General features: G+C 42.6%; 1 protein-coding gene across 6 annotated transcripts in view; it reads right to left on the reverse strand.

The window, feature by feature from the left end:
• Nucleotides 1-1,314: 1,314 nt before the first annotated feature.
• The window catches only part of LOC106581957 (DDB1- and CUL4-associated factor 6), a 70,594-nt gene continuing 46,589 nt past the window's right edge, over nt 1,315-25,319 (reverse strand). For 3 of the 6 annotated variants that reach the window (XM_014164532.2, XM_014164537.2, XM_014164538.2), the window contains 9 exons: nt 24,290-24,515; nt 14,897-15,009; nt 14,254-14,656; nt 14,064-14,105; nt 11,608-11,746; nt 7,994-8,150; nt 2,782-2,870; nt 2,268-2,373; nt 1,315-1,826 (listed from right to left, as the gene is read on the reverse strand). In XM_014164532.2, the coding sequence (XP_014020007.1) occupies nt 1,768-1,826; nt 2,268-2,373; nt 2,782-2,870; nt 7,994-8,150; nt 11,608-11,746; nt 14,064-14,105; nt 14,254-14,656; nt 14,897-15,009; nt 24,290-24,515 (1,334 nt within the window). In that variant the 3' untranslated portion in view covers nt 1,315-1,767. The remainder of the gene's footprint in view (nt 1,827-2,267; nt 2,374-2,781; nt 2,871-7,993; nt 8,151-11,607; nt 11,747-14,063; nt 14,106-14,253; nt 14,657-14,896; nt 15,010-24,289; nt 24,516-25,319) is intronic. The other 3 variants (XM_014164535.2, XM_014164533.2, XM_014164536.2) reach the window with 3 other exon arrangements.

Here is a 25,319-nt window from a genome sequence, read left to right on the forward strand (position 1 = left end):
CACAGATCCATAGGAACTTTTACAGCTGCTCCAGCGAGAGCATCCTGACTGGTTGTATCCCCATCTGGCATGGCAACTGTGCCGCCCCTTGACCGGAAGGCCCTACAGAGGGTGGTGCGGACTGCCCAGCGCATCACTGGGGGTGAGCTCCCAGCCACCCAGGACGTACATGCCAGGTAGTCTTAGAGAGGCCCGAAAAATTTCCAAAGACTCCAGCCACCTGAGACATGGACTGTTCTCCATGCTCTCAGACGGTACTGGTGCATCAAGGCTCAGACCAACAGACTCAACAGCTTCCATCCCCTGGCCAACACACCTACGCCTCTGCTAAAATGATTATTGATTAGATGTATTACTACCACTACACTGCTTTTCATTGATTGCCATTAGTACATATCCATGTTATCCTGCTTCTGATTCCTATTACTCCTGTTCACCTGTATATATTAATATCCATCTGTTATCCTGCTACCGGTCACTTCTATTTCCATGTATATAGTGTACAAAACATTAAGAACACCTGCTCTTTCCATGACAGACTGTGCAAGGTGGAAAGCTATGATCCCTTATCGATGTTACCTGTTAAGTCCACTTCAAATCAGTGTAGATGAAGGGGAGGAGACAGGTTAAATAAGTTTTAAGCCTTGAGACATGGATTGTGTATGTGTGCCATTCAGAGGGTGAATTGGCAAGAGAAAATATTTAAGTGCCTTTGAATGGGGTATGGTAGTAGGTGCCAGGCGCACCGGTTTGAGTGTCAATAACTGCAACGCTGCTGGGTATCAATAATGATCCACCACCCAAAGGACATCTAGCCAAATTGATAACTGTGGGAAGCATTGGAGTCAACATGGGACAGCATCCCTGTGGAACACTTTCGACACCTTGTAGTCCATGCCAACGAATTAAAGCTGTCCTGAGGGCAAAAAGGGGTGCAACTCAATATTAGGAAGGTGTTCCTAATGTTTTGTACACTGTATATTACCATAAGTATTTCTATATTCCTGCTACCAGTCACTTTTCAGCCTTGTTTGCACGATTATTAATCCTGCTACCAGTCACTTTCTCTATTCCAGTATATAGAGTCCTCTCTTTTAAAATGAATGATACATTATGGAGTAAATGGGCCATACTGTGTTCGTGCTTCAGCCAACAGCCACCTGTCCTGTAACCTGGGCGACATTCAGGATCCCTAAACTGTTGTGTGGATCCTTCAACAACGCCGAGAGGAGAGTTCAGTTGTCCTGTGTAATAACTGTTACAGGACAGAATCACAAGACATACTTATACCTTTGAGACAGGCATACGTAGACATTTTTCAACAACAACATGGTTTATTTAAAGCATAATTCTTATGTTTACATGCACAACTGCAAGTACAGTATATAAACATGAGTTCTCAGCCTTGCACTACAAATAAGACATGTCACACCGTAACACTGATCAAAGCTCATTTGCTCCTGACAAAAATAATATTGCACTTTAAACATCCTCACGCACCAGTCATCGAAATAATATTCCCCTCTATATATATTGCCTGGCCTTGCGCTTGCATTCACACAGTTATTTTTCTCAATGCAGTTCTCATACAGACACACCAGTAAGAAAGTCATCTTAAAAAAGAAGAGGGCTACAAATGTAACTAACGCTCAGAAAAGGAAATATTCTACATAATACTTGTACAAATCTCAAGATCTTCAAGTGCTTTTTTAGAGCAAAAGAAAAGTGTTTTTGTTTTATTTTTCAAAGAAAATGGCATCTGAGCAGCTACTGCTCATCCTCGTTCTCCTGTCCAGAACCTTCTGAGCGGTCGCCCTCCAAGCGATCTGAGGAAAGGAAGGAAAAACAAAGTGTGTAATAAACCCCTGGGTTATGTTCATTAAGGCACACGGAAAACTAAAATGTCCAGGTAATTCTACCCTATTTCAGACGGTTTTCTTCCATTTTGTGTTTAATGAACGCAACCTAGATCCCATTTCCTACTGTACCAAGCTTGTGGGGTCTGTAGTGGAAGCGTCATAACTGGGTGCTGGTAATTGAGTGAATTAACCAGTTAATCTCCTGGTGGTAAGCGGTTTACTCAGCCCAGGCTCAAGGGTCCCAAAGTACACCGATAAGAACATAAATACTTCCACATGCACTTTCTATTGGTTCATTGGCCAACTGCTTTTCAAACCACCATTTTAACCAATTCGCAAAAGCCCCAAAATATAGTTAATATCACTAAACTACGAGCAAAATGTAACTGAGTGAAGGAGCATGTGTACCCGTTCTTATGTGATTAAGGGAGGCCAGCATTCGCAGCATGAAGGATGCAGGGACTGTGATGGTGTTCCTGGTTTCCTCTAGCATCAACTCGTTACGCGTGATCACCTACAGAGAGAATAAGTGTGAGAGAAAGAGAGAGGGTGAAAGAAAGTGAAATATACCAGTGATCATTGTAGTTGATCTCTGAATTCATCATCTCTGTTGTGTCAGAAGCATCAAAGAGAATGTGGTTTCTATCACTGACGAGTTGGGAGTGGGACTGGTGAGAGAGGGAGAAGGGGTGACGAAGGAGAAAGAGGAGGGCATGGGGAGGAGGAGGAGGGAGAATAGAGAAAAGAGAACAGAGGGATAGGTAAGCCTCCTGGGGCAAGGCGTCTCCAGTCAGCAGCTCATGGAGAAGAGGGGAAGTCCCACACAGTGGGGAATCCACTCCCTCTACTGGATGACAGAAGTGCACCCCAGTCTACTTGCTCGTCTGCCATTAAGATTGATTAAATAATTTACCAAACATACCTCGTCAGCTAGGACTCTGTTAAACGATGGCGACACCTCCAGAGGTGACCAGATCTTGATGTCGTAGTCGATCCCTGACGAGGCAAGAACTGGAACAGACAGGAGACGCAAACTATTGGCAATAGGGTACGATACAGTTAAAGGGGGATACCTAGTCAGTTGTACAACTGAATGCATTCAACTGAAATGTGTCTTACGCATTTACCCCAACCCCTCTGAATCAGGTAGGGTGTGCGATGTTATTGGCTCTACACAAGGCTGAAGATGTAGCTAAAAAAACTCACTTGGATCGTAGGGGTGTGGTTGTAGTGGTGAGACAAGGGTAGGTGTGTGTGTTTCTGGGGTCGCAGGGGTGTGGTTGAGGTGTATTTGTAAGACTAGATGTAGGGGTAAGACTAGGGTAGGTGTGTGTTACTCACACCGTTATTGCCTAAGAGTGGTTGGGTAGGCTGATATTTAGGACAGGGTGGACGCCACCAGAGCTTGCGGACAGGCTGTGTGAAGGCAACGCTGCCGAAAGGCTGCCTTAAGACTGGCAAGGGGGAGAGTTGAACAGAGACTGTCAGTGTGTATGTGTTGCGCGCTTTCTCCAAGTTGTAAAAACAAGCAAAGCAGAAACTGGCTACTCTTTAGTTGACTGATGTAGCTGGCAAAGTAACTGCTGTTTGACTTAACAGAAGATAAATAAAAAAAACCTAGTGTTTATTCCCAGTGCTGAGCTAGTAGTGTAACAGATAAGTAACGTTAGCTAATGTTTCACCCCCTCTCGACTGAAGTGAATGAATTAGCTAGCTAGTAGCTACCACAGGCAGTTCAGCTCTAGCCTCTAGCTAGCTCTCAAACTCTAGGTGGCATTCTGCCTTCTCCCTACAGTTTTAAGCAATTTGCGTCGCCCACAACTACCTCAAATCAAATTTTATTGGTCACATACACAGTTAGCAGATGTTAATGCAAGTGTAGAGAAATGCTTGTACTTCTAGTTCCGACCGTGCAGTAATATCTAACAAGTAATCTAACAATTTCACAACAACTACCTTATACACACAAGTGTAAAGAAATGAATAAGAATATGTACATATAAATATATGGATGAGCGATGGCCGTGCGGCATAGGCAAGATGCAGTAGATGGTATAGAGTACAGTATATACATATGAGATGAGTAACGTAGGGTATGTAAACATTATATAAAGTAGCATTGTTTAAATTGACATGTGATACATTTATTACATCCAATTTTATATTATTAAAGGGGCTAGATATTTGAGTCAGTATGTTGGCAGCAGCCACTCAATGTTAGTGATGGCTGTATAACAGTCTGATGGCCTTGATATAGAAGCTGTTTTTCAGTCTCTCGGTCCCAGCTTTGATGCACCTGTCCTGACCTCGCCTTCTGGATGATAGCGGGGTGAACAGGCAGTGGCTCAGGTGGTTGTTGTCCTTGATGATCTTTTTGGCCTTCCTGTGACATCGGGTGGTGTAGGTGTCCTGGAGGGCAGGTAGTTTGCCCCTGGTGATGCGTTGTGCAGACCTCACTACCCTCTGGAGAGCCTTACGGTTGTGGGCGGAGCAGTTGCCGTACCAGGCAGTGATACAGCCGACAGGATGCTCTCGATTGTGCATCTGTAAAAGTTTGTGAGTGTTTTCGGTGACAAGCCACATTTTTTCAGCCTCCTGCGGTTGAAGAGGCGCTGTTGCACCTTCTTCACCACGCTGTCTGTGTGGGTGGACCATTTCAGTTTGTCCGTGATGTGTACACCGAGGATAGGGGGGTGCTCCCTCTGCTGTTTCCTGAAGTCCACGATCATCTCCTTTGTTTTGTTGACGTTGAGTGTGAGGTTATTTTCCTGACACCACACTCCGAGGGCCCTCACCTCCTCCCTGTAGGCCGTCTCATCATTGTTGGTAATCAAGCCTACCACTGTAGTGTCGTCTGCAAACTTGATGATTGAGTTGGAGGCATGCATGGCCACGCAGTCATGGGTGAACAGGGAGTACAGGAGAGGGCTGAGAACGCACCACAGTTTTTGTTTCCTACCCTCACCACCTGGGGGCGGCCCATCAGAAAGTCCAGGACCCAGTTGCACAGGGCGGGGTCGAGACCCGGGGTCTCGAGCTTAATGACGAGTTTGGAGGGTACTATGGTGTTAAATGCTAAGCTGTAATCGATGAATAGCATTCTTACATAGGTATTCCTCTTGTCCAGATGGGTTAGGGCAGTGTGATTGCGATTGTGTCGTCTGTGGACCTATTGGGGCGGTAAGCAAATTGGAGTGGGTCTAGGGTGGAGGTGATATGATCCTTGACTAGTCTCTCAAAGCACTTCATGATGACAGAAATGAGTGCTACGGGGTGATAGTTGTTTAGCTCAGTTACCTTAGCTTTCTTCGGAACAGGAACAATGGTGGCCATCTTCAAGCATGTGGGAACAGCAGACTGGGATAGGGATTGATTGAATATGTCCGTAAACACACCAGCCAGCTGGTCTGCGCATGCTCTGAGGACGCGGCTAGGGATGCCGTCTGGGCCGGCAGCCTTGCAAGGGTTAACGCGTTTAAATGTTTTACTCAAGTTGGCCGCAGTGAGGGAGAGCCCGCAGGTTTTGGTAGCGGGCCGTGTCAGTGGCCCTGTATTGTCCTCAAAGTGAGCAAGGAAGTTGTTTAATTTGTCTGGGAGCAAGACGTTGATGTCCGTGACGGGGCTGGTTTTCTTTTTGTAATCCGTGATTGACTGTAGACCCTGCCACATACGTCTTGTGTTTGAGCCGTTGAATTGCGACTCTACTTTGTCTCTATACTGACGCTTAGCTTGTTTGATTGCCTTGCGGAGGGAATAGCTGCACTGCTTGTTTCCAGTCACCTCGCCATGACTAAAAGCAGTGGTTCGCACTTTCAGTTTTGCGCAAATGCTGCCATCAATTCATGGTTTCTGGTTAGAGAAGGTTTTAATAGTCACCGTGGGTACAACATCACCGATGCACTTGCTAATAAACTCGCTCACCGAATCAGCGTATACATCAATGTTGTTGTCTGAGGCTATCCGGAACATATCCCAGTCTACGTGATCGAAGCAATATTGAAGCGTGGAATCCGATTGGTCGGACCAGCATTGAACAGACCTGAGCACGGCGTTTCCTGTTTTAGTTTCTGTCTATAGGCTGGGAGCAACATGTGAACTACAATCCCATCGCTGTGTTTTAACATTTAGAAATGTCAATAATCCTCGCTTGTGATACGGCTTTTGAAACCTATGGCCCTTATCTTTCATCAGCGGGAAAGAATCCTTCAAATCTGAGATACCGCCTGCAGCCCTGTTGATACTGGAGACATTAGAAGAAACTCTGTAAGATAGAATTTATAGCAACTAAGCAATGCATTGCCATTAATTGGAAAGTTGGTTATCCTCCCACAATGTCACAACGGATAACAGAAATGTCAAGTCGTATGCTGGGAAATCCGCATAAAGTCTGGATGCCTTATATGGAATACAGTACGACAAAAGGAGTCTGTATTGAAAATATGTCCACGTCAGGGGAGATACCTATTTAGGCAATCCCTAGCTGCTGGGCTGCTCAGTCCTGGCCCTGTGGGTCTTGCGTCCTGTGGGTAGTCACTCTGGCCTTGGCCTAACACACCTGAAACCAATAATGAATGTCTCAGTAAGATCCTAAAGCTGAGTGGGGTGTGTTGGGTTGAGGCGCTGCAGGGCGGTGGACCCCTAGGGGCAGGACAGGGCGACCCAGCTAAATTGAAGAAAAATATAAACGCAAAATGTAAAGTGTTGGCCCCATGTTTTATGACTGGAAATAAAATATATATTTTCCATGCGCACAAAAGGCTTATTTCCTGTTAGTGAGCATTTCTCCTTTGCCAAGATAATCCATCCACCTGACAGGTGTGGCATATCAAGAAGCTGATTAAAAACCATGATCATTACACAGGTGCACCTTGTGATGGGGACAATAAAAGGTCACTCTAAAATGTGCAGTTTTGTCACACAACACAATGCCACAGTTGTCTCAAGTTTTGAGGGAGCGTGCAATTGGCATGCTGACTGCAGGAATGTCCACCAGAGCTGTTACCAGAGAATTTATTGTTAAATTCTCTATATAAGCCGCCTCCAACGTCGTTTTAGAGAATTTGGCAGTACGTCCAACCGGCCTCACAACTGCAGACCACGTGTAACCACACCAGTCCAGGACCTCCACATCCGGCTTCATCACCTGCAGGATCGTCTGAGACCAGCCACCAACCTATGGGCCCTACATGACCCCAATGCATTTAAGAATTACACCATGTCTGGGAAAGTAGAAATGCTGTTCGGGTCAGTGGATTTTTGGCCAACTGGCCACTGAGGAAAAAAAGTTACCGTTGGACCCTGGCGTGTTTCATATGCAGCCACGGAGTGGCGGCGCATAGGCTATTTACTGTGCTTTGATTGACAAACAGCAAGCTTTAATATTTGTATTTATTATGGATCCCCATTTGCTGCCAAGGCAGCAGCTACTCTTCTTGGGGTCCAGCAAAATTAAGGCAGTTTATACAATTTTAAAAACATTACAATACATTCACAACACACTGTATGCCCTCAGGCCCCGACTCCACCACTACCACACATCTACAGTACTAAATCCATGTGTATGTATAGTGTGTATGTTATCGTGTGTGTGTGTATGCATGTAGTATATGAAATGTGTTGAACAAGCCTGAAGCCTGTGGAAGTCAGCAGACTCTAAAGGATTATTTAAGTGCCGAGTGCAGTCAAAATTACGTTTATCCTGTGTTTTATATCATATTGTACAACAGCTGATAAAACTAACACTGTAAAAGTGTGAACAATTTAATCAGTGTTATTTTCTGGTAGTTGCAGTTTGAAAATACAATCTAGCATTGGAATGTACCAGAGGCCACCAAAATAGAGATTGTTCGACATACATTTCTTAACACAGGCCCTGGAAGCATGGTTGGCTACTTTTACTAATTGGCTGGCTACTCCAACTGGTTGTGGAAATCACTGAGAATGTGTTTGTTTCTTATGATTCTATGCTTGATCTTATGTTTTTATAAAAAACATTTGCATGCTTATACATTGTGTATGTTAACTATTATTTTTACTATGTTTTGTTACTTTCCCTGGGCCATTGCTGTAAATAAGAATGTATTCTCAGTCAACGGACCTGGTAAAATAAGGAATACAAAATAAATACAACTCACTGGGGTCGTAGGGGTGTGGCTGGAGGCAGTTGACTACGTGATTGTCGGCCTCCAGTAGCATCAGGTGCTCCCCTGTGTGTCTGTCCCAGATGAAGATGTGTCCGCAGTCTGAACCGCTCATCACAAAGTTGTTTCCCCAGAAACACGACTCCTTAATCTACAGAGAACACACAAATCATTAGCGTAGATAAATGAATGTTAAACGCTTTCAAAGCATCTCGAAACGTACTTATATATAGTGTGTCTGTGTGTGTATATGTATATATACACAATGCATTCAGAAAGTATTCAGACCCCTTCCCCTTTTTCCACATTTTGTTAAGTTACAGCCTTATTCTAAAATTGATGCATTTTTTTCTATCAGGTTGGATGGGGAGCGTCGCTGCACAGCTATTTTCAGATTTCTCCAGAGATGTTCGAAAGGGTTCAAGTCCAGGCTCTGGCTGGGCCACTCAAGGACAATCAGCGACTTGGCAAACTTCAAGCAGGCTGTCATGTGCATTTTACTGAGGAGTGGCTGCAGAGGTGGTTGTCCTTCTGGGAGGTTCTTCCATCTCCACAGTGGAACTCTGGAGCTCTGTCAGAATGACCATCAGGTTCTTGGTCACCTCCCTGATCGAGGCCCTTCTCTCCCGATTGCTCAGTTTAGCCAGGCAGCCAGCTCTAGGAAGAGTCTTGGTGGTTCCAAATTTCTTCCATTTGAGAATAATGGAGGCCACTGTGTTCTCGGGGACCTTCAATGCTGCAGAAATGTTTGGGTACCTGTGCCTCGACACAATCCTGTGTTGGAGCTCTACGGACAATTCCTTCAACCTCATGACATGGTTTTTGCTCTGACATGCCCTGTCAACTGTGGGACCTTATATAGACAGGTGTGTACCTTTGCAAATCATGTCCAATCAATTGATTTTACCACAGGTGGATCCAATCAAGTTGTAGAAACATCTCAAGGATGATCAATGAAAACAGGTGGCACCTGAGCTTAATTTCGAGTCTCATAGCAAAGGGTCTGACTGTTTTCACTTTGTCATTGTTGGGTATTGTGTGTATATTGACGATGGACAATACTTATTTAATCCATTTCAGAATAAGGCTGTAACGTAACAAAATGTGGAAGAAGTCAAGGGGTCTGAATACTTTCCAAATGAACTGTATATATACACAGTACCAGTCATTCAAGGGTTTCCTTATTTTTACAATTTTCTACATTGTAGAATAATACTGAAGACTTCAAAACTATGAAATAACACATATGGAATCATTTAGTAACCAAAAACAGTGTTAAACAAATCAAAATATATTTGAGATTTGAGATTCTTCAAAGTAGCCACCCTATGCCTTCAGGACAGCTTTGCACACTCTTGGCATTCTCTCAACCAGCTGCATGAGAAATGCTTTTCCAACAGTCTTGAAAGAGTTCCCACATATGCTGAGCACTTGTTGGCTGCTTTTCCTTCACTCTGCGGTCCAACTCATCCCAAACCATCTCAATTGGGTTGAAGTCAGGTGATTGTGGAGGCCAGGTCATCTAATGCAGCACTCCATCACTCTCCTTGGTCAAATAGCCCTTACACAGCCTGGAGGTGTATTTTGGGCCATTGTCCTGTTGAAAAACAAATGATAGTCCCACTAAGCGCAAACCAGATGGGGCGGCGTATCGCTGCAGAATGCTGTGGTAGCCATGCTGGTTAAGTGTGCCTTGAATTGTAAATGAATCACTGGTAGTATCACTAGCAAAGCACCATCACACCTCCTCCTCCATGCTTCACGGCGGGAACCACACATGCGGAGATCATCCATTCACCTACTCACAAAGACAGTGGTTGGAATCCAACATTTCTAATTTGGATCCCTCAGACCAAAGGACAGAATTCCACTGGTCTAATGTCCATTGCTCATGTTTCTTGGCCTTAACAAGTCTCTTCTTATTATTGGTGTCCTTTAGTAGTGGTTTCTTTGCAGCAATTCGACCATGAAGGCCTTATTCTCGCATTCTCCTAACAGCTGCTGTTGAGATGTGTCTGTTACTTGAACTCTGTGAAGCATTTATTTGGGCTGCAATTTCTGAGGCTGGTAACTCTAATGAACTTATCCTCTGCAGCAGAGGTAACTCTGGGTCTTCCTTTCCTGTGGCGGTCCTCATGAGAGCCAGTTTCATCATAGCGCTTGATGGTTTTTTCAACTGCACTTGAAGAAACTTTCAAAGTTATTGACATTTTCCGCATTGACTGACCATGTCTTAAAGTAACGGTGGACTGTCGTTTCTCTTTGCTTATTTGAGCTGTTCTTGCCATAATATGGACTTGGTCTTTTACGAAATAGGGCTATCTTCTGTATACCACCCCTACCTTGTCACAACACAACTGATTGGCTCAAACGCATTAAGGAAAGAAATTCCACAAATTACCTTTTAACAAGGCACACCTGTTAATTGAAATGCATTCCAGGTGACTACCTCATGATGCTGGTTGAGAGAATGCCAAGAGTGTGCAAATCTGTCATCAAGGCAAAGGGTGGCTACTTTGAAGAAACTCAAATATAACATATATTTTGATTTGTTTAACAGTTTTTTGGTAACGACATGATTCCATGTGTTACATTTTTTTATTTAACCAAGCAAGTCAGTTAAGAACAAGTTCTTATTTACAATGACAGCCTACCCTGGCCAAAACCCAACGATGCTGGGCCAATTATTATTCTACAATGTAGGCGACTCCGGGATGCTGACCTTCTAGGCAGAGTTCCTCTGTCCAGTGTCTGTTCTTTTGTCCATCTTAATCTTTAATTTTTATTGGCCAGTCTGAGATATGGCTTTTTCTTTGAAATTCTGCCTAGAAGGCCAGCATCACGGGGGTCGCCTCTTCACTGTTGACGTTGAGACTGGTGTTTTGCAGGTACTATTTAATGAAGCTGCCAGTTGTTTCTCAAACTAGACACTAAAGTACTTGTCCTCTTGCTCAGTTGTGCACCGAGGCCTCCCACTCCTCTTTCTATTCTGGTTAGAGACAGTTTGCGCTGTTCTGTGAAAGGAGTAGTATACAGCGTTGTACGAGATCTTCAGTTTCTTGGCAATTTCTCGCATGGAATAGCCTTCATTTCTCAGAACAAGAATAGACTGACGAGTTTCAGGAGAAAGTTCTTTGTTTCTGGCCATTTTGAGTCTGTAATCGAACCCACAAATGCTGATGCTCCAGATACTCAACTAGTCTAAAGAAGTTTTATTGCTTCTTTAATCAGAACAACAGTTTTCAGCTGTCTAACATAATTGCAAAAGGGTTTTCTAATGATCAAGTAGCCTTTTAAAATTATAAACTTGGATTAGCTAACACAACGTGCCATTGGAACACAGGAGTGATGGTTGCTGATAACAGGCCTCTGATGCCTATGTGTATATCTTTCTTACTGTATTAAACAAGGACGACACTCACTCAGCAACAATTGTCACAGTTCTTCAGAGAGTCCTAATAGAATCTCTCTCTATATCTGGCCCATGGTGAGTTTGTGCTCTTCGCATGATGTTTTCAGTAGGGGCTCAGGTAGAAGTGAGCTGATCTAGAATCAGCTCTAAAAGAGGGACCAGAAGTAACCGAAGTCGGAAGTGAATATTAGCGTACCATAGTCCTGGAGTTGCGGTGACCCTTGTAGACCATTTTGACTGAAGGTCTCCTGATACTCTGGGTCTCGCTCTCCTCCATCTCTCTCCTCTCCTTCCTCCGACGAAACAACTCCTGGATACGGGCCGCAGCAGAGCGTCTGTGACACGCCGACAGACGCAGAGGCACAAAGAGACACACACAAGTTATATACAGTATTGACAGTTCATATCTTTCACTCTATATCTGCAGAGGGAAGTGAATACTAAGCATCATGCTGATTCACCCCTCGATGATACTGAAGCGACCAAAACATCACATGGGAAAAGAATCAGCTTCAAGCTGCAAATACTCCACATGCCAAGCTAACTGACCGTCGTCATCTGTCTTATACAACCCTACACCTACTGTAGAAAGGGCAATGTGCTTATTTGACTTCTCACTGTAGCCTATCTATGTATCTATCTACACAGTGTACAAAACATTAAGAACACCTTCCTAGTATTGAGTTGCACCCCCACCCCCCTTTTTGCTCTCAGAACAGCTTCAATTCGTGGGGGCATGGACTCTACAAGGTGTTGAAAGCGTTCCACTGTTGTGTCAAGTTGGCTGGATGTCCTTTGGGTGGTGGACCATTCTTGATACACACAGAAAACTGTTGAGGGTGAAAAACACAGCTGCATTGCAGTTCTTGACACAAACCAGTGTGCCTGGCACCTTCTACCATACCCCGTTCAAGGGCACTTAAATCTTTTGCCTTGCCCATTCACCCTTTGAATGGCACACATACACAATCCATGTCTCAAGGCTTAAAAATCCTTCTTTAACTGGTCTCCTACCCTTCACCTACACTGATTGAAGTGGATTTACCAAGTGGCATCAATAAGGAATCATAGCTTTCACCTGGATTCAGCTGGTCAGTCTATGTCATGGAAGGAACAGGTGTTCTTATTGTTTTGTACAATGCATTCAGAAAGTATTCAGACACCTTGACTTCTTCCACATTTTGTTACGTTACAGCCTTATTTTAAAATTAATTAAATCTTTTTTCCCCCCTCATCTACACACAATACCCCATATTGACAAAGCAAAAACAGGTTTTTAGAAATGTTTGCAAATTAATTAAAAATAAAAAACAGAAATACAGACTCGAAATTGAGCCCAGGTGCATTCTGTTTCCATTGATCACCCTTGATGTTTCTACAACTTGATTGGAGTCCACCTGTGGTAAATTCATTTGAGTGGACATGATTTGGAAAGGTACACACCTGTCTACATAAGGTCCCACAGTTGACAGTGCATGTCAGAGCAAAAACCAAGCCATGAGGTCGAAGAAAGTGTAACGTCTGGAGGAAACCTGGCACCATCCCTACGGTGAAGCATGGTGGTGGCAGCATCATGCTGTGTGGATGTTTTTTCAGCGGCAGTGACTGGGAGACTAGTCAGGATCGAGGGAAAGATGAACAGAGCAAAGTACAGCGAGATCCTTGATAAAAACCTGCTCCAGAGCGCTCAGGACCTCAACTGGGGTGAAGGTTCACCTTCCAACAGGACAATGACCCTAAGCACACAGCCAAGACAACGCAGCCAGAACCTGGACTTGAACCCGATAGAACATCTCTGGAGAGACCAGAAAATAGCTGAGCAGCGACGCTCCCCATCCAACCTGACAGAGCTTGAGAGGATCTTCACAGAAGAACGGGAGAAACTCTCCAAATACAGGTGTGCTAAGCTTGTAGTGTCATACCCAAGAAGACTAGAGGCTGTAATCGCTGCCAAAGGTGCTTCAACAAAGTACTGAGTAAAGGGTCTGAATACTTATGTAAATGTGATATTTCCATTTTATACATTTTTTATAAATTTGTAAAAAATTTTGCTTTGTCATTATGGGGTATTGTGTGTAGATTGTGGGGGAAAAACTAGTTCAACAATTTTAGAATAAGGCTGTAATGTAACAAATGTGGGAAAAGTCAAGGGGTCTGAATACTTTCCGAATGCACTGTATACACAGTATGTACACATCTTTATCCAATCAATCTTGTTATGTGCAAACAATGAGTAAGCTAAGTACTACACCAATAGGCATTATCAACATATTCTCCAGGGATTGTAGGGCTTCTTTCATTCATTCATTCAGTGTTGCATCACTGGTGTTGCCTGTTACCCTGGTGATATCACTAGGTACCTGCCAGGGATGATGAAGCTAATAGCTCTCCTCTTAGCAAATGGTGGTGGTGATACACACATGCATATGCATGCTCACACGATTAGTGTTCCGCAACAGTGCCCTCACACACACAAGGCTTAATAATGCTGGTGAAAACTACAAACACCACGCCTTCTAGGTATAGACGTACAGTAGTCTCAGGGGGTTGCTTGGACTCATGGTAGCTGTAGTTTTGGAAGTTACACATTTTTCTGTGAGCACTGCACTCCTTGCAGGTTAGATGTTTTAGTTGTCAACACACAGATGTTACCTGATCATCCTATCGCCTACTGCTGATCCTCTGAAATTTGATCTATGTGTATAGCAGAATCATCATCGTAATAAACCACACAGAAGAAGAGAAAATGAGTCCTCACAACAAGGAGAAAATATACATCAAAATAGTGTGTGTGTGTGTATGTGTGTGTGTATATATATGAACTGCTGTGCTGTAGTCGTACCTCTGTCCCTGTCCTCCTCTGTACCTCGCTGAGGGGATAAGAATTGGGTCATCATCACTGTCGTCTGAATCCTGGTTGCTACGGGATGGTTGGCTCTGCCCACCCGGTCCTGTTGGAACCCCCTGCCCCCCTGGTCCTGTTGGACCCACATGCCCCCCCTCCCCAGCAGGCTGCTCTCTCCTGCACCCCCCAGAGGTGTCCTCCGCACCCACACCCTGGTTCCTCTCCAGGGGCGAGGCAGTCAAACTCTCCCCCACAGAGGAGACTTGTGCTGGGGCCTGGGTGGGCATGTATCCCTGGGTGCTGGAAGAGGCGGCGGAGGCACCCCCAGCCTCACACACTGGGTCTGTGTGGGGAGCAGCAACCCTGCTCTGGCTTGAAGGCTCTAAACCAGCCGCAGCTGCTGGTATTGAAGGAGGAGAGAGAAAGGGAGAGAGATGTGGTCATTATGAGGCTCAATAACTCAACAGTTGTCTAGGTCAGGGGAAAATGTCACAAACTAAGTGGACCTAATGCCGTTTTCGTGTGACCAACTGAATAAAACCCTCCAATGTATGAAGTCATGCCCACCAGATCAGTGCTACACATGGCATCCCATAGAGTACAGTAACAATCATGGCCACTAGGCCGCTCTAGTCCTCACCCTGTGCTGAAGCAGAGCTCTCTGCCGAGGGTCCCTCTCTGGTCTGGATGGCCCCTGCTGCCACTGACTGTTTGGGCCCTCCACTGCCCCTGGAACTGGAGGCTCTGCTGCTCCTAAAGTGTGTGTGGGGGGGGGGGGGATGAGTCTTTCTTAAAGAACACCTGAGAAACATGGTCACCAAAATGAGATTGTGGATTTATTTGATGAGAAAAAAAGTCAGAACATCAAGGGTCAGTTTCCCTCAATGTTTGGTATGTTCGGTATTTCATTAAGAATTGTATATATAAAATAATAATAATTGTAATTAATAAAATAAAGTGTAATTTAGTCCTAGTTGGGCAATGGAATCACACACTGAACAAAAATATAAAATGCAACATGTAAAGTGTTGGTCCCATGTTTCATGAGCTGAAATAAAAGATCCCTGAAAATTTCCATACGCACAAAAAGCTTATTTCTCTTAAATTTTGTGCACAAATTTGTTTACATTCCTGTTAATGAGCATTCATCCTTTGCCAGGATAATACATCCACCTGACAGGTGTAGCATATCAAGAAGCTGATTAAACAACATGATCATTACACAGGTGCACCTTGTGCTGGGGAAAATAAAAGGCAACTAAAATGTGCAATTTTGTCACACAACACATGTTTTGAGGGAGCGTGCAATTGGCATGCTGACTGCAGGACTGTCCACCAGAGCGGTTGCCAGAGAATTGAATGTTAATTTCTCTACCATAAGCCGCATCCATCGTTTTAGAGAATTTGGAAGTACTTCCAACCGGCCTCACAACTGCAGACCATGTGTAACCAGCCCAGGACCTCCACATCCGGCTTCTTCACCTGCGGGATCGTCTGAGACCAGCCACCTGGCCAGCTGATGAAACTGTGGGTTTGCACAACCAAAATATTTCTGCAAAAACTGTCAGAAACCGTCTCAAGGAAGCTCATCTGCATGGTCGTCGTCTAGACCAGGTGCTTGACCTGACTGCAGTGGGCAAATGCTCACCTTCCCAGTTAAGTGAAATCCATAAATTAGGGCCTAATTAATTTATTTCAAATTACTAATTTCCTTATATGAATTGTAACTCAGTCAAATATTTTGAATTGTTGCATATTTTTATTCAGTGTATATTTATTACATATAGTTATGAAGGAGAGAAAATATATATATATATATATATATATATAAACACACATACATATATATATAAACACACACACACACACACACACACACACACACACATACATACATACATACATACATACATACATACATACATACATACATACATACATACATACATACATACATACATACATATATATAAACAGTTGAAGTCAGAAGTTCACATACACTTAGGTTGGAGTCATTAAAACTCATTTTTCAACCACAAAAAAAATGATTGTTAAGAAACTATAGTCGGTTAGGACATCTACTTTGTGCATGACACAAGTAATTTTTCCAAAAATTGTTTACAGACAGATTATTTCACTGTATCACAATTCTAGTGGGTCAGACGTTTACATACACTAAGTTGACTGTGCCTTTAAACAGCTTGGAAAATTCAAGAAAAGCTTCTGATAGGCTAATTGACATCATTTGAGTCAATTAGAGATGTACCTGTGGATGCATTTCAAGGCCTGCCTTCAAACTCAGTGCCTCTTTGCTTGACATCATGGGAACATCAAAATAAATCAGCCAAGACCTCAGAAAAACAATTGTAGACCTCCACAAGTCTGATTCATCCTTGGGAACAATTTCCAAACGCCTGAAGGTACCACGTTCATCTGTACAAACAATAGTACGCAATTATAAACACCATGGGACCACGCAGCCGTCATACCGCTCAGGAAGGAGACGCGTTCTGTCTCCTAGAGATGAACGTACTTTGGTGCGAAAAGTGCAAATCAATCCCAGAACAACAGCAAAGGACCTTGTGTAGATGCTGGAGGAAACAGGTACAAAAGTATCTATATCCACAGTAAAACGAGTCCTATATCTACATAACCTGAAAGGCCGCTCAGCAAGGAAGAAGCCACTGCTCCAAAACCGCCATAAAAAAGCCAGACTACGGTTTGCAACTGCACCTGGGAACAAAGATCGTACTTTTTGGAGAAAAGTCTTCTGGTCTGATGAAACAAAAATAGAACTGTTTGGCCATAATGACCATCATTAGGTTTGGAGGAAAAAGGGGGAGGCTCGCAAGCCGAAGAATACCATCCCAACCTTGAAGCACGGGGGTGGCAGCATCATGTTGTGGGGGTGCTTTGCTGCAGGAGGGACTGGTGCACTTCACAAAATAGATGGCATCATGAGAAGGGAAAATTATGTGGATATATTGAAGACATCAGTCAGGAAGTTAAATCTTGGTGGCAAATGGGTCTTCCAAATGGACAATGACCCCAAGCATACTTCCAAAGTTGTGGCAAAATGGCTTAAGGACAACAAAGTCAAGGTATTGGAGTGGCCATCACAAAGCCCTGACCTCAATCCTATAGAAAATTTGTGGGCAGAACTGAAAAAGCATGTGCGAGCAAGGAGGCCTACAAACCTGACTCAGTTACACCAGTTCTGTCAGCAGGAATGGGCCAAAATTCCCCCAACTTATTGTGGGAAGCTTGTGGAAGGCTACCCGAAACATTTGACCTAAGTTAAGCAATTTAAAGGCAATGCTACCAAATACTGATTGAGTGCATGTAAACTTCTGACCCACTGGGAATGTGATGAAAGAAATAAAAGCTGAAATAAATCATTCTCTCTACTATTATTCTGACATTTCACATTCTTTAAAAAAAGTGGTGATCCGAACTGACCTAAGACAGGGAATTTTTACTAGGATGAAATGTCAGGAATTGTGAAAAACGGAGTTTAAATGTACTTGGCTGAGGTGTATGTAAACCTCCGACTTCAACTGTATATTTATTCTTTTTTTTCTCTCTCCTTCATAACTCACCGTACTTAAAATAGGACATTTGTGGCTGACTATAGAGCAAGTAAGTCTGGCCAAGACTATATATATATATATATATATATATATTTCTTTGTATTGCCTACGGAGGCACCAAAAAGGTTGCTTTCTCACCTGTGCAACAGTACAGGACAGATTTATGTAGGAAGCATCAAAGGGAAAGAGGGTAACTAGGAACACGAGGGATTGATTGTTTTGTTAAGATTTGTATGTATTGTGAATACATGCCCACTAAGAAGCTTGAGGATTGATCAACACCATTTTTATTGTAGCTGTTTATGTACCGTAATTTCCGGACTATAAGCCGCAACTTTTTTCCCACGCTTTGAACCTCGCGGCTTAAACAATGACGCGGTTAATATATGGATTTTTCCCGCTTTAAATTTTTTTTGAAAGGAGATGACTTCAGTGGTTTCAGTGCACAGGAGGAGGAAGATAGTGACCAATGACTTTCTTGGTAGGCTACTGTTTACTGCAAATTTTTTATTTTTTGTTACAAGCCGTGTTTCGTTAAAGCCTATTTATTTTTGTTACAAGCCGTGTTTCGTTAAAGCCTATTTATTTTTATTACAAGCCGTGTTTCGTTAAAGCCTGTGTAAAGTTCATTTGTTTCAATGTACCGGTAGGCACCTGCGGCTTATAGACATGTGCAGCTTATTTATGTTCAAAATAATAATTTTTTCTAAATTCAGTGGGTGCGGCTTATATTGAGGTGCTCTCAATAGACCGGAAATTACGGTAGTGTATCAACACCTTACATAATGTACAGTCAATGAGACAGAAAATATGTAAAGACTCATCTCAACATCCCGTGTTGTGGATAATACTTTAGATATGAATACATTAACATGTGTGACATGGAATGTCAATGGAATTGTGCAGCCAGCCAAACATCAGGGTTTTTTTTTTTACAAGAAACTCACATATCAGAAATAGAAAGTTAAAGGTTTGGACGAGTTTGGGATGGGTTGGCATTCTCCTCAACCTACTCCTCAGGATCCAAAGGAGCATCAATTCTCATTGATGAAAAAAAAGTCCCATTTAAAACTACCTAGGAAAATCTGGCACAAGAAAAATACACTTTTACTGAATTGTTATTGCCTCAATGTAATGGGAATATTATATTGGGGGGGGGTAATTGTGTGCGGGATGCAACTCTAGACAAGTCATCAACTAAACTCCTCTTCCTAATATGTCTAAGGTATTAAACCACAACAACAAAGAGATGGGTCTACAGTGCATTTGGAAAGTATTCAGACCCACATGGTTAGCCTACAGCCTTATTCTAAAATGGATTAAATGAATAAAAAATCCTCAATCTACACACAATACCCCATAAAGACAAAGCGAAAACAGGTTTGTAGAAATGTTTGCAAAACAGTCACTATGTTTGGCTACAATCCCCCTACTTAAAAAGATAGATAAGGATCCTTCCGCCCAGTATCACTTTTGAATGTGGATTACAAAATCATTGCTAAAGTATTGGCTTGTCGCATAGAAATAGTAGTTTTGGTCCGGTATTTATTTCCTGGATTGAGCTATTGTACAAATCCCCCCAAAGCATCTATACAAACAAATGGACTGATCTTTGAATAATTTAAGTTATCAAGAGGGACAAGCCAGGGAGGGATCCCCTTTGTCTAGTTATTTATTTTCTTCAGCCACATCATCAATAATTAGAACTCATGGCTCAAACTGGGGCATATAGATTGGTGGAGATCAACATGTGATATCATTGTACGCAGATGACGTTTCACTTTATTCATCTGAACATTCTCTGTCATTTCTTTCACTACCATTGGACACATATGGTTCTGTATACAGATTCAAAGGGAATTGGGGGAAAACTAAAATAATGCCCATTTCTAATCATGACTTCTCAAGCGTAGAAAGTACATTTAAGGGGAAATGGACAAAGAATCATGAAATACCTGTGTGTACTGACACCAAGCAATCTGGAGGAGGCATACAAAATCAACTGTTTTAACAGATTGGATTCCATGTTCAGAGATTGAGATCTCTCCCTATATGTTAGGTATTTTTATTTTATTTAACTAGGCAAGTCAGTTAAGAACAAACTCTTAATTGCAATGACGGCTACCCCGGCGAAACCTGGACGACACTGAGCCAATTGTGCTCCTCCCTATGGGACTCCCAATCACGGCCGGATGTGAAACAGCCTGGATTCGAACCAGGGAATGTAGTGACGCCTCTTGCACTGAGATGCAGTGCCTTAGACCGCTGCGCCACTCGGGTTAGGGTCAACATAATCAAAAGGAATATATTACCAAGGTTGACGTATTTATTCCAGGCCCTGACAGTTTCTATTCCATCCAACTTTTTAAATAAAATGGCCTGCTCTCCAACTATATTTGTCGTTGTTGATCAGTCTCATGTCGCTGTGGAGGAATTTTGGCCCTCTCTTCCATGCAGAACTGCTGTAACTCATCGACATTTGTGGGTTTTCAAGTATGAACTGCTTGTTTCAAGTCCTTTCGCAACATCTCAATTGGGATTAGGGCTGGACTTTGACTAGCGCAGACCTAGAGTGGGCCAAAATTCTTCCACAGCAATGTGAGAGACTGATCAACAACTACAGGAAGCGTTTGGTTGGAGTCATTGTAGATAAAGGTGGCACAACCTGTTATTGAGTGTAAGGGGGCAATTACTTTTCACTTGGGCATTGGTGTTGCATAAATCTGTTAATGAAATAAATTAAATAAGTATATAATTGTTGTGTTATTTGTTCACTCAGGTTCCCTTTGGTTGAAGATCTGATAACATTAAGCATTGAAAATATGCAAAAGTAGAGAAAATTAGAAAGGGGCCAAATACTTTTTCGTGGCACTACAGTTACATCCCTTTAGATTTTGTATATTATAAAGTTAAACAAAAAACTGAAATATTTTATAGAATTTGGAAGACAAAAACTACATGGTCCAAAGTATGTGGACACCTCTTCAAATTAGTGGATTTGGCTATTTCAGCTACACCCATTGCTGACAGGTGTATAAAATCGAGCACACTGCCACAAACATTGGCAGTAGAATGGCCCGTACTGAAGAGATAAGTAACTTTCAACGTGGCATTGTCACAGGATGCCACCTTCCCAACAAGTCAGTTCACCAAATAACTGCCCTGCTAGAGCTGCCCTGGTCAACTGTAAGTGCTGTTATCGTGAAGTGGAAATGTCTAGAAGCAACAACGGCTTAGCCGTGAAGTGGTAGGCCACACAAGCTCACAGAACGAGACAGCTGAGTGCTGAAGCGCATGAAAATCGTATGTCCTCAGTTGCATCACTCACTACCGAGTTCCAAACTGCCTCTGGAAGCGTCAGCACAAGAACTGTTAGTTGGGAGCTTCATGAAATGGATTTCCATGGCCGAGCAGCCGCACACAAGCCTAAGATCACCATGCACAATGACAAGCGTCAGCTGGAGTGGTATAAAGCTCTCCACCATTAGACTCTGGAGCAGTGGAAACACATTCTTTGGAGTGATGAATCAAGCTTCATCATCTGGCAGTCCGACGGACGAATCTGGGTTTGGCGAATGCCAGTAGAACGCTACCTGCCAAAATGCATAGTGCCAACTGTAAAGTTTGGTGGAGGAGGAATAATGGTCTGGGGCTGTTTTTCATGGTTCGGGCTAGGCCTCTTCATTTCAGTGAAGGGAAATCTTAACGCCACAGCATACATCCAGAAGGCGAGGTCAGTACAGGTGCATCAAAACTGGGACCGAGAGACTGAAAAACAGCTTCTATCTCAAGGCCATTAGACTGTTAAACAGCCATCACTAACACAAAGAGGCTGCTACCTACAGTTGAAGGCGGGAAGTTTACATACACCTTAGCCAAATACATTTAAACTGTTTTTCACAAATCCTGACATGTAATCCAAGTAAAAATTCCCTGTGTTAGGTCAGTTAGGATCACCACTTTATTTTAAGAATGTGAAATGTCAGAATAATAGTAGAGAGAATTATTTATTTAAGCTTTTATTTATTTCATCACATTCCCAGTGGGTCAGAAGTTTACATTCACTCAATTAGTATTTGGTAGTATTGCCTTTAAATTGTTTAACTTGGGTCAAATGTCGGGTAGCCTTCCACAAACTTCCCACAATAAGTTGGGTGAATTTTGGCCCATTCCTCTTGACAGAGCTGGTGTAACTGAGTCAGGTTTGTAGGCCTCCTTGCTCGCACACGGTTTTTCAGTTCTGCCCACAAATGTTCTATAGGATTGATTCAGGGCTTTGTGATGGCCACTCCAATACCTTGACTTTGTTGTCCTTAAGCCATTTTGCCACAACTTTGGAAGTATGCTTGCGGTCATTGTCCATTTGGAAGACCCATTTGCGACCAAGCTTTAACTTCCTGACTGATGCCTTGAAATGTTACTTCAATATATCCACATCATTTTCCTCCCTCATGATGCCATCTATTTTGTGAAGTGCAACAGTCCCTCCTGCAACAAAGCACACCCACAACATGATGCTGCCACCCCTGTGCTTCACGGTTGGGATGGTGTTCTTCGGCTTGCAAGCATCCCCCTTTTTCCTCCAAACATAATGATGGTCATTATGGCCAAACAGTTCTATATTTGTTTCAACAGACCAGAGGACATTTCTCCAAAAAGTACAATCTTTGTCCCGATGTGCATTTGCAAACCATAGTCTGTTTTTTTTATGGCGGTTTTGGAGCAGTGGCTTCTTCTTTGCTGAGCGGCCTTTCAGGTTATGTCGATATAGGACTCGTTTTACTGTGGATATAGATACTTTTCTACCTGTTTCCTCCAGCATCTTCACAAGGTCCTTTGCTGTTGTTCTGGGAATGATTTGCCCTTTTCGCAATCTCTAGGAGACAGAACGCATCTCCTTCCTGAGCGGTTTGTACAGATGAACGTGGTACCTTCAGGTGTTTGGAAATTGCTCCCAAGGATGAACCAGACTTGTGGAGGTCTACAATTGTTTTTCTGAGGTCTTGGCTGATTTCTTTTGTTGTTCCCATGATGTCAAACAAAGACGTACTGAGTTTGAAGGTAGGCCTTGAAATACATCCACAGATACACCTCCAATTGACTCAAATTATGTCAATTAGCCTATCAGAAGCTTCTAAAGCCATGACATAATTTTCTGGAATTTCCCAAGCTGTTTAAAGGCACAGTCAACTTAGTGTATGTAAACTTCTGACCCGCTGGAATTGTGATACAGTGAATTATAAGTGGAATAATCTGTCTGTAAATATTTGTTGGAAAAAGTTACTTGTGTCATGCACAAAGTAGATGTCCTAACCGACTTGGCAAAACTATAGTTTGTTAACAAGAAATTTGTGGAGTGATTGAAAAACGAGTTATAATGACTCCAACCTAAGTGTATGTAAACTTCCAACTTCAACTGTACATACAGCCTTGAAATCATTGGCCACTTTAATAAATGGATCACTAGTCACTTTAATAATGCCACTTTAATAATGTTTACATATCTTGCATTACTCATCTCATATGTATATACTGTATTTTATACCATCAATTGCATCTTGCCTATGCCGCTCAGTCATCGCTCATCTATATATTTATATATTCTTATTCCATCCCTTACTTAGTTTTGTGTGTATTAGGTAGTTGTTGTGGAATTGTTAGATTACATGTTAGATATTAATTGATAGATATTGCTGTACTGTTGGAACTAGAAGCACAAGCATTTCGCTACACTCGCAATAACATCTGCTGACCATGTGTATGTGACCAATCAAAATGTATTTTACAATGACATTCTAGACGATTCTGTGCTTCCAACTTTTTCAGCATGACAATGCCCCCGTGGAAAAAGCGAGTTCCATACAGAAATGGTTTGATGAGATCGATGTGGAAGAACTTGACTGGCCTGCACAGAGCCCTGACCTCAACTCCATCAAACACCTTTAAGATGAATTGTACACCGACTGCGAGCCAGACCTAATCGTCCAACATCAGTGCCCGACCTCACTAATGTTCTTGTGGCTGAATGAAAGCAAGTCCCTGCAGTAATGTTCCAACATCTAGTGGAAAGCCTTCCCAGAAGAGTGGAGGCTGTTATAGCAGCAAAGGGGGGACCAACTCCATATTAATGCCCATGATTTTGGAATGACATGTTTGACGAGCAGGTGTCCACATACATTTGGCCATGTAGTGTATGTTGATCACTTTAAAGAATGTTTGGTATAGTGGCCGTTTTGTTTGTTTGTTTTTGTGTTGTGTTTGTAAGGTCTTATAAAAATGACAATAATAAAACAAAGTCACAACAACAAAACATCTCCATGGAGCGTGCTTTTCATTCCAGCAGTAGGCTTAACCTGGGTCTGTGAAATCAGCTCAAAGTTTGAATAGGGTAAAGTTGTGCTTCTGGCCTTTTAAGCTGTGGAGTCAGAGAGTCGCTTGCTCACCACTCGTCAGTGAAGTCCAGTTTGATGGTGCTGGTGGTGGTTCCCTCAGTGCTGTAGTGTAAACTCAGGACTGGTTCTGCTGTGCTGGTTCGGCTACCTCCTGGTCCAGTACTGCTACTGGGTGCCCCGGTCGAGGTTCCAGCTACACTGGCAGATACAGACTGGGTTTTCACCTTGATTGAACTCGCTCCAGCACTTCGCTCCACACTCACAGCTTCTGATGCTCCTGAGAGACAGAGACAGAGAGAGCGAGCGAGAGCAAGAAAGGGAAGTAGAAAAATATAGATTATTTAATAAAGTGGAATATATTAGCTTTATATATGACAATAGTTTTGTCTTTGAGTGGCTCCTGGTTACCAAAGTAAAAATCACTACTAGCCTCCATACATTTTCAACCCAGTTATTCATCGTAAGACATTGGGTACATTTGAGACTGTGATAAAACAATAATCATTGGTTGCTTTTGAACTAGTGTGTAGACTAAAAATATTTTAGAAAATAGATAAAACCACTTTGTATTCCATTTCAGTGTTAGCACTTTGCAGAATGTAGTCTGTAGTTGTATTGGTTAAAAACATGTCAACTAGATTATATTTGATGTTTTTTACTATATAGGACAATTTAATATGATGACAACATGTAGCATTGTTATTTGAGGTAGGTCAATGGCAATGCAAAAAAAGCCACAGCAAATTTGCTGGTGTTAAAATCTTGGTGTTGAGGTAAAAAAAAAGTGTTGCTAGTGTTATATCGGAGTGTTGTTCAAGTGAGGTTAACCTGTGGGATTAAAATTGACGCCATATGCGGTGAATAAATTAAGTGTTAGTTGAATCACAGTGGAATCGTTACTCTGCTGCGTCAACTCTGAGTGAAAAAGACGTGGGAGGGCCCTCATGATCATATCTCCCAGGATGCTTTGTTGCAGGTTGCTTTTTAGAATAGTTTGTTTAATATCTATGTTTCCGCATGCACATTGATTAATTGATCTTATAATACACAAAGATAAATAACACATTTTACTTCAATAATT

The sequence above is a fragment of the Salmo salar genome, chromosome ssa21 (assembly GCF_905237065.1).
Source record: "Salmo salar chromosome ssa21, Ssal_v3.1, whole genome shotgun sequence".
Classification (NCBI taxonomy): domain Eukaryota; kingdom Metazoa; phylum Chordata; class Actinopteri; order Salmoniformes; family Salmonidae; genus Salmo; species Salmo salar.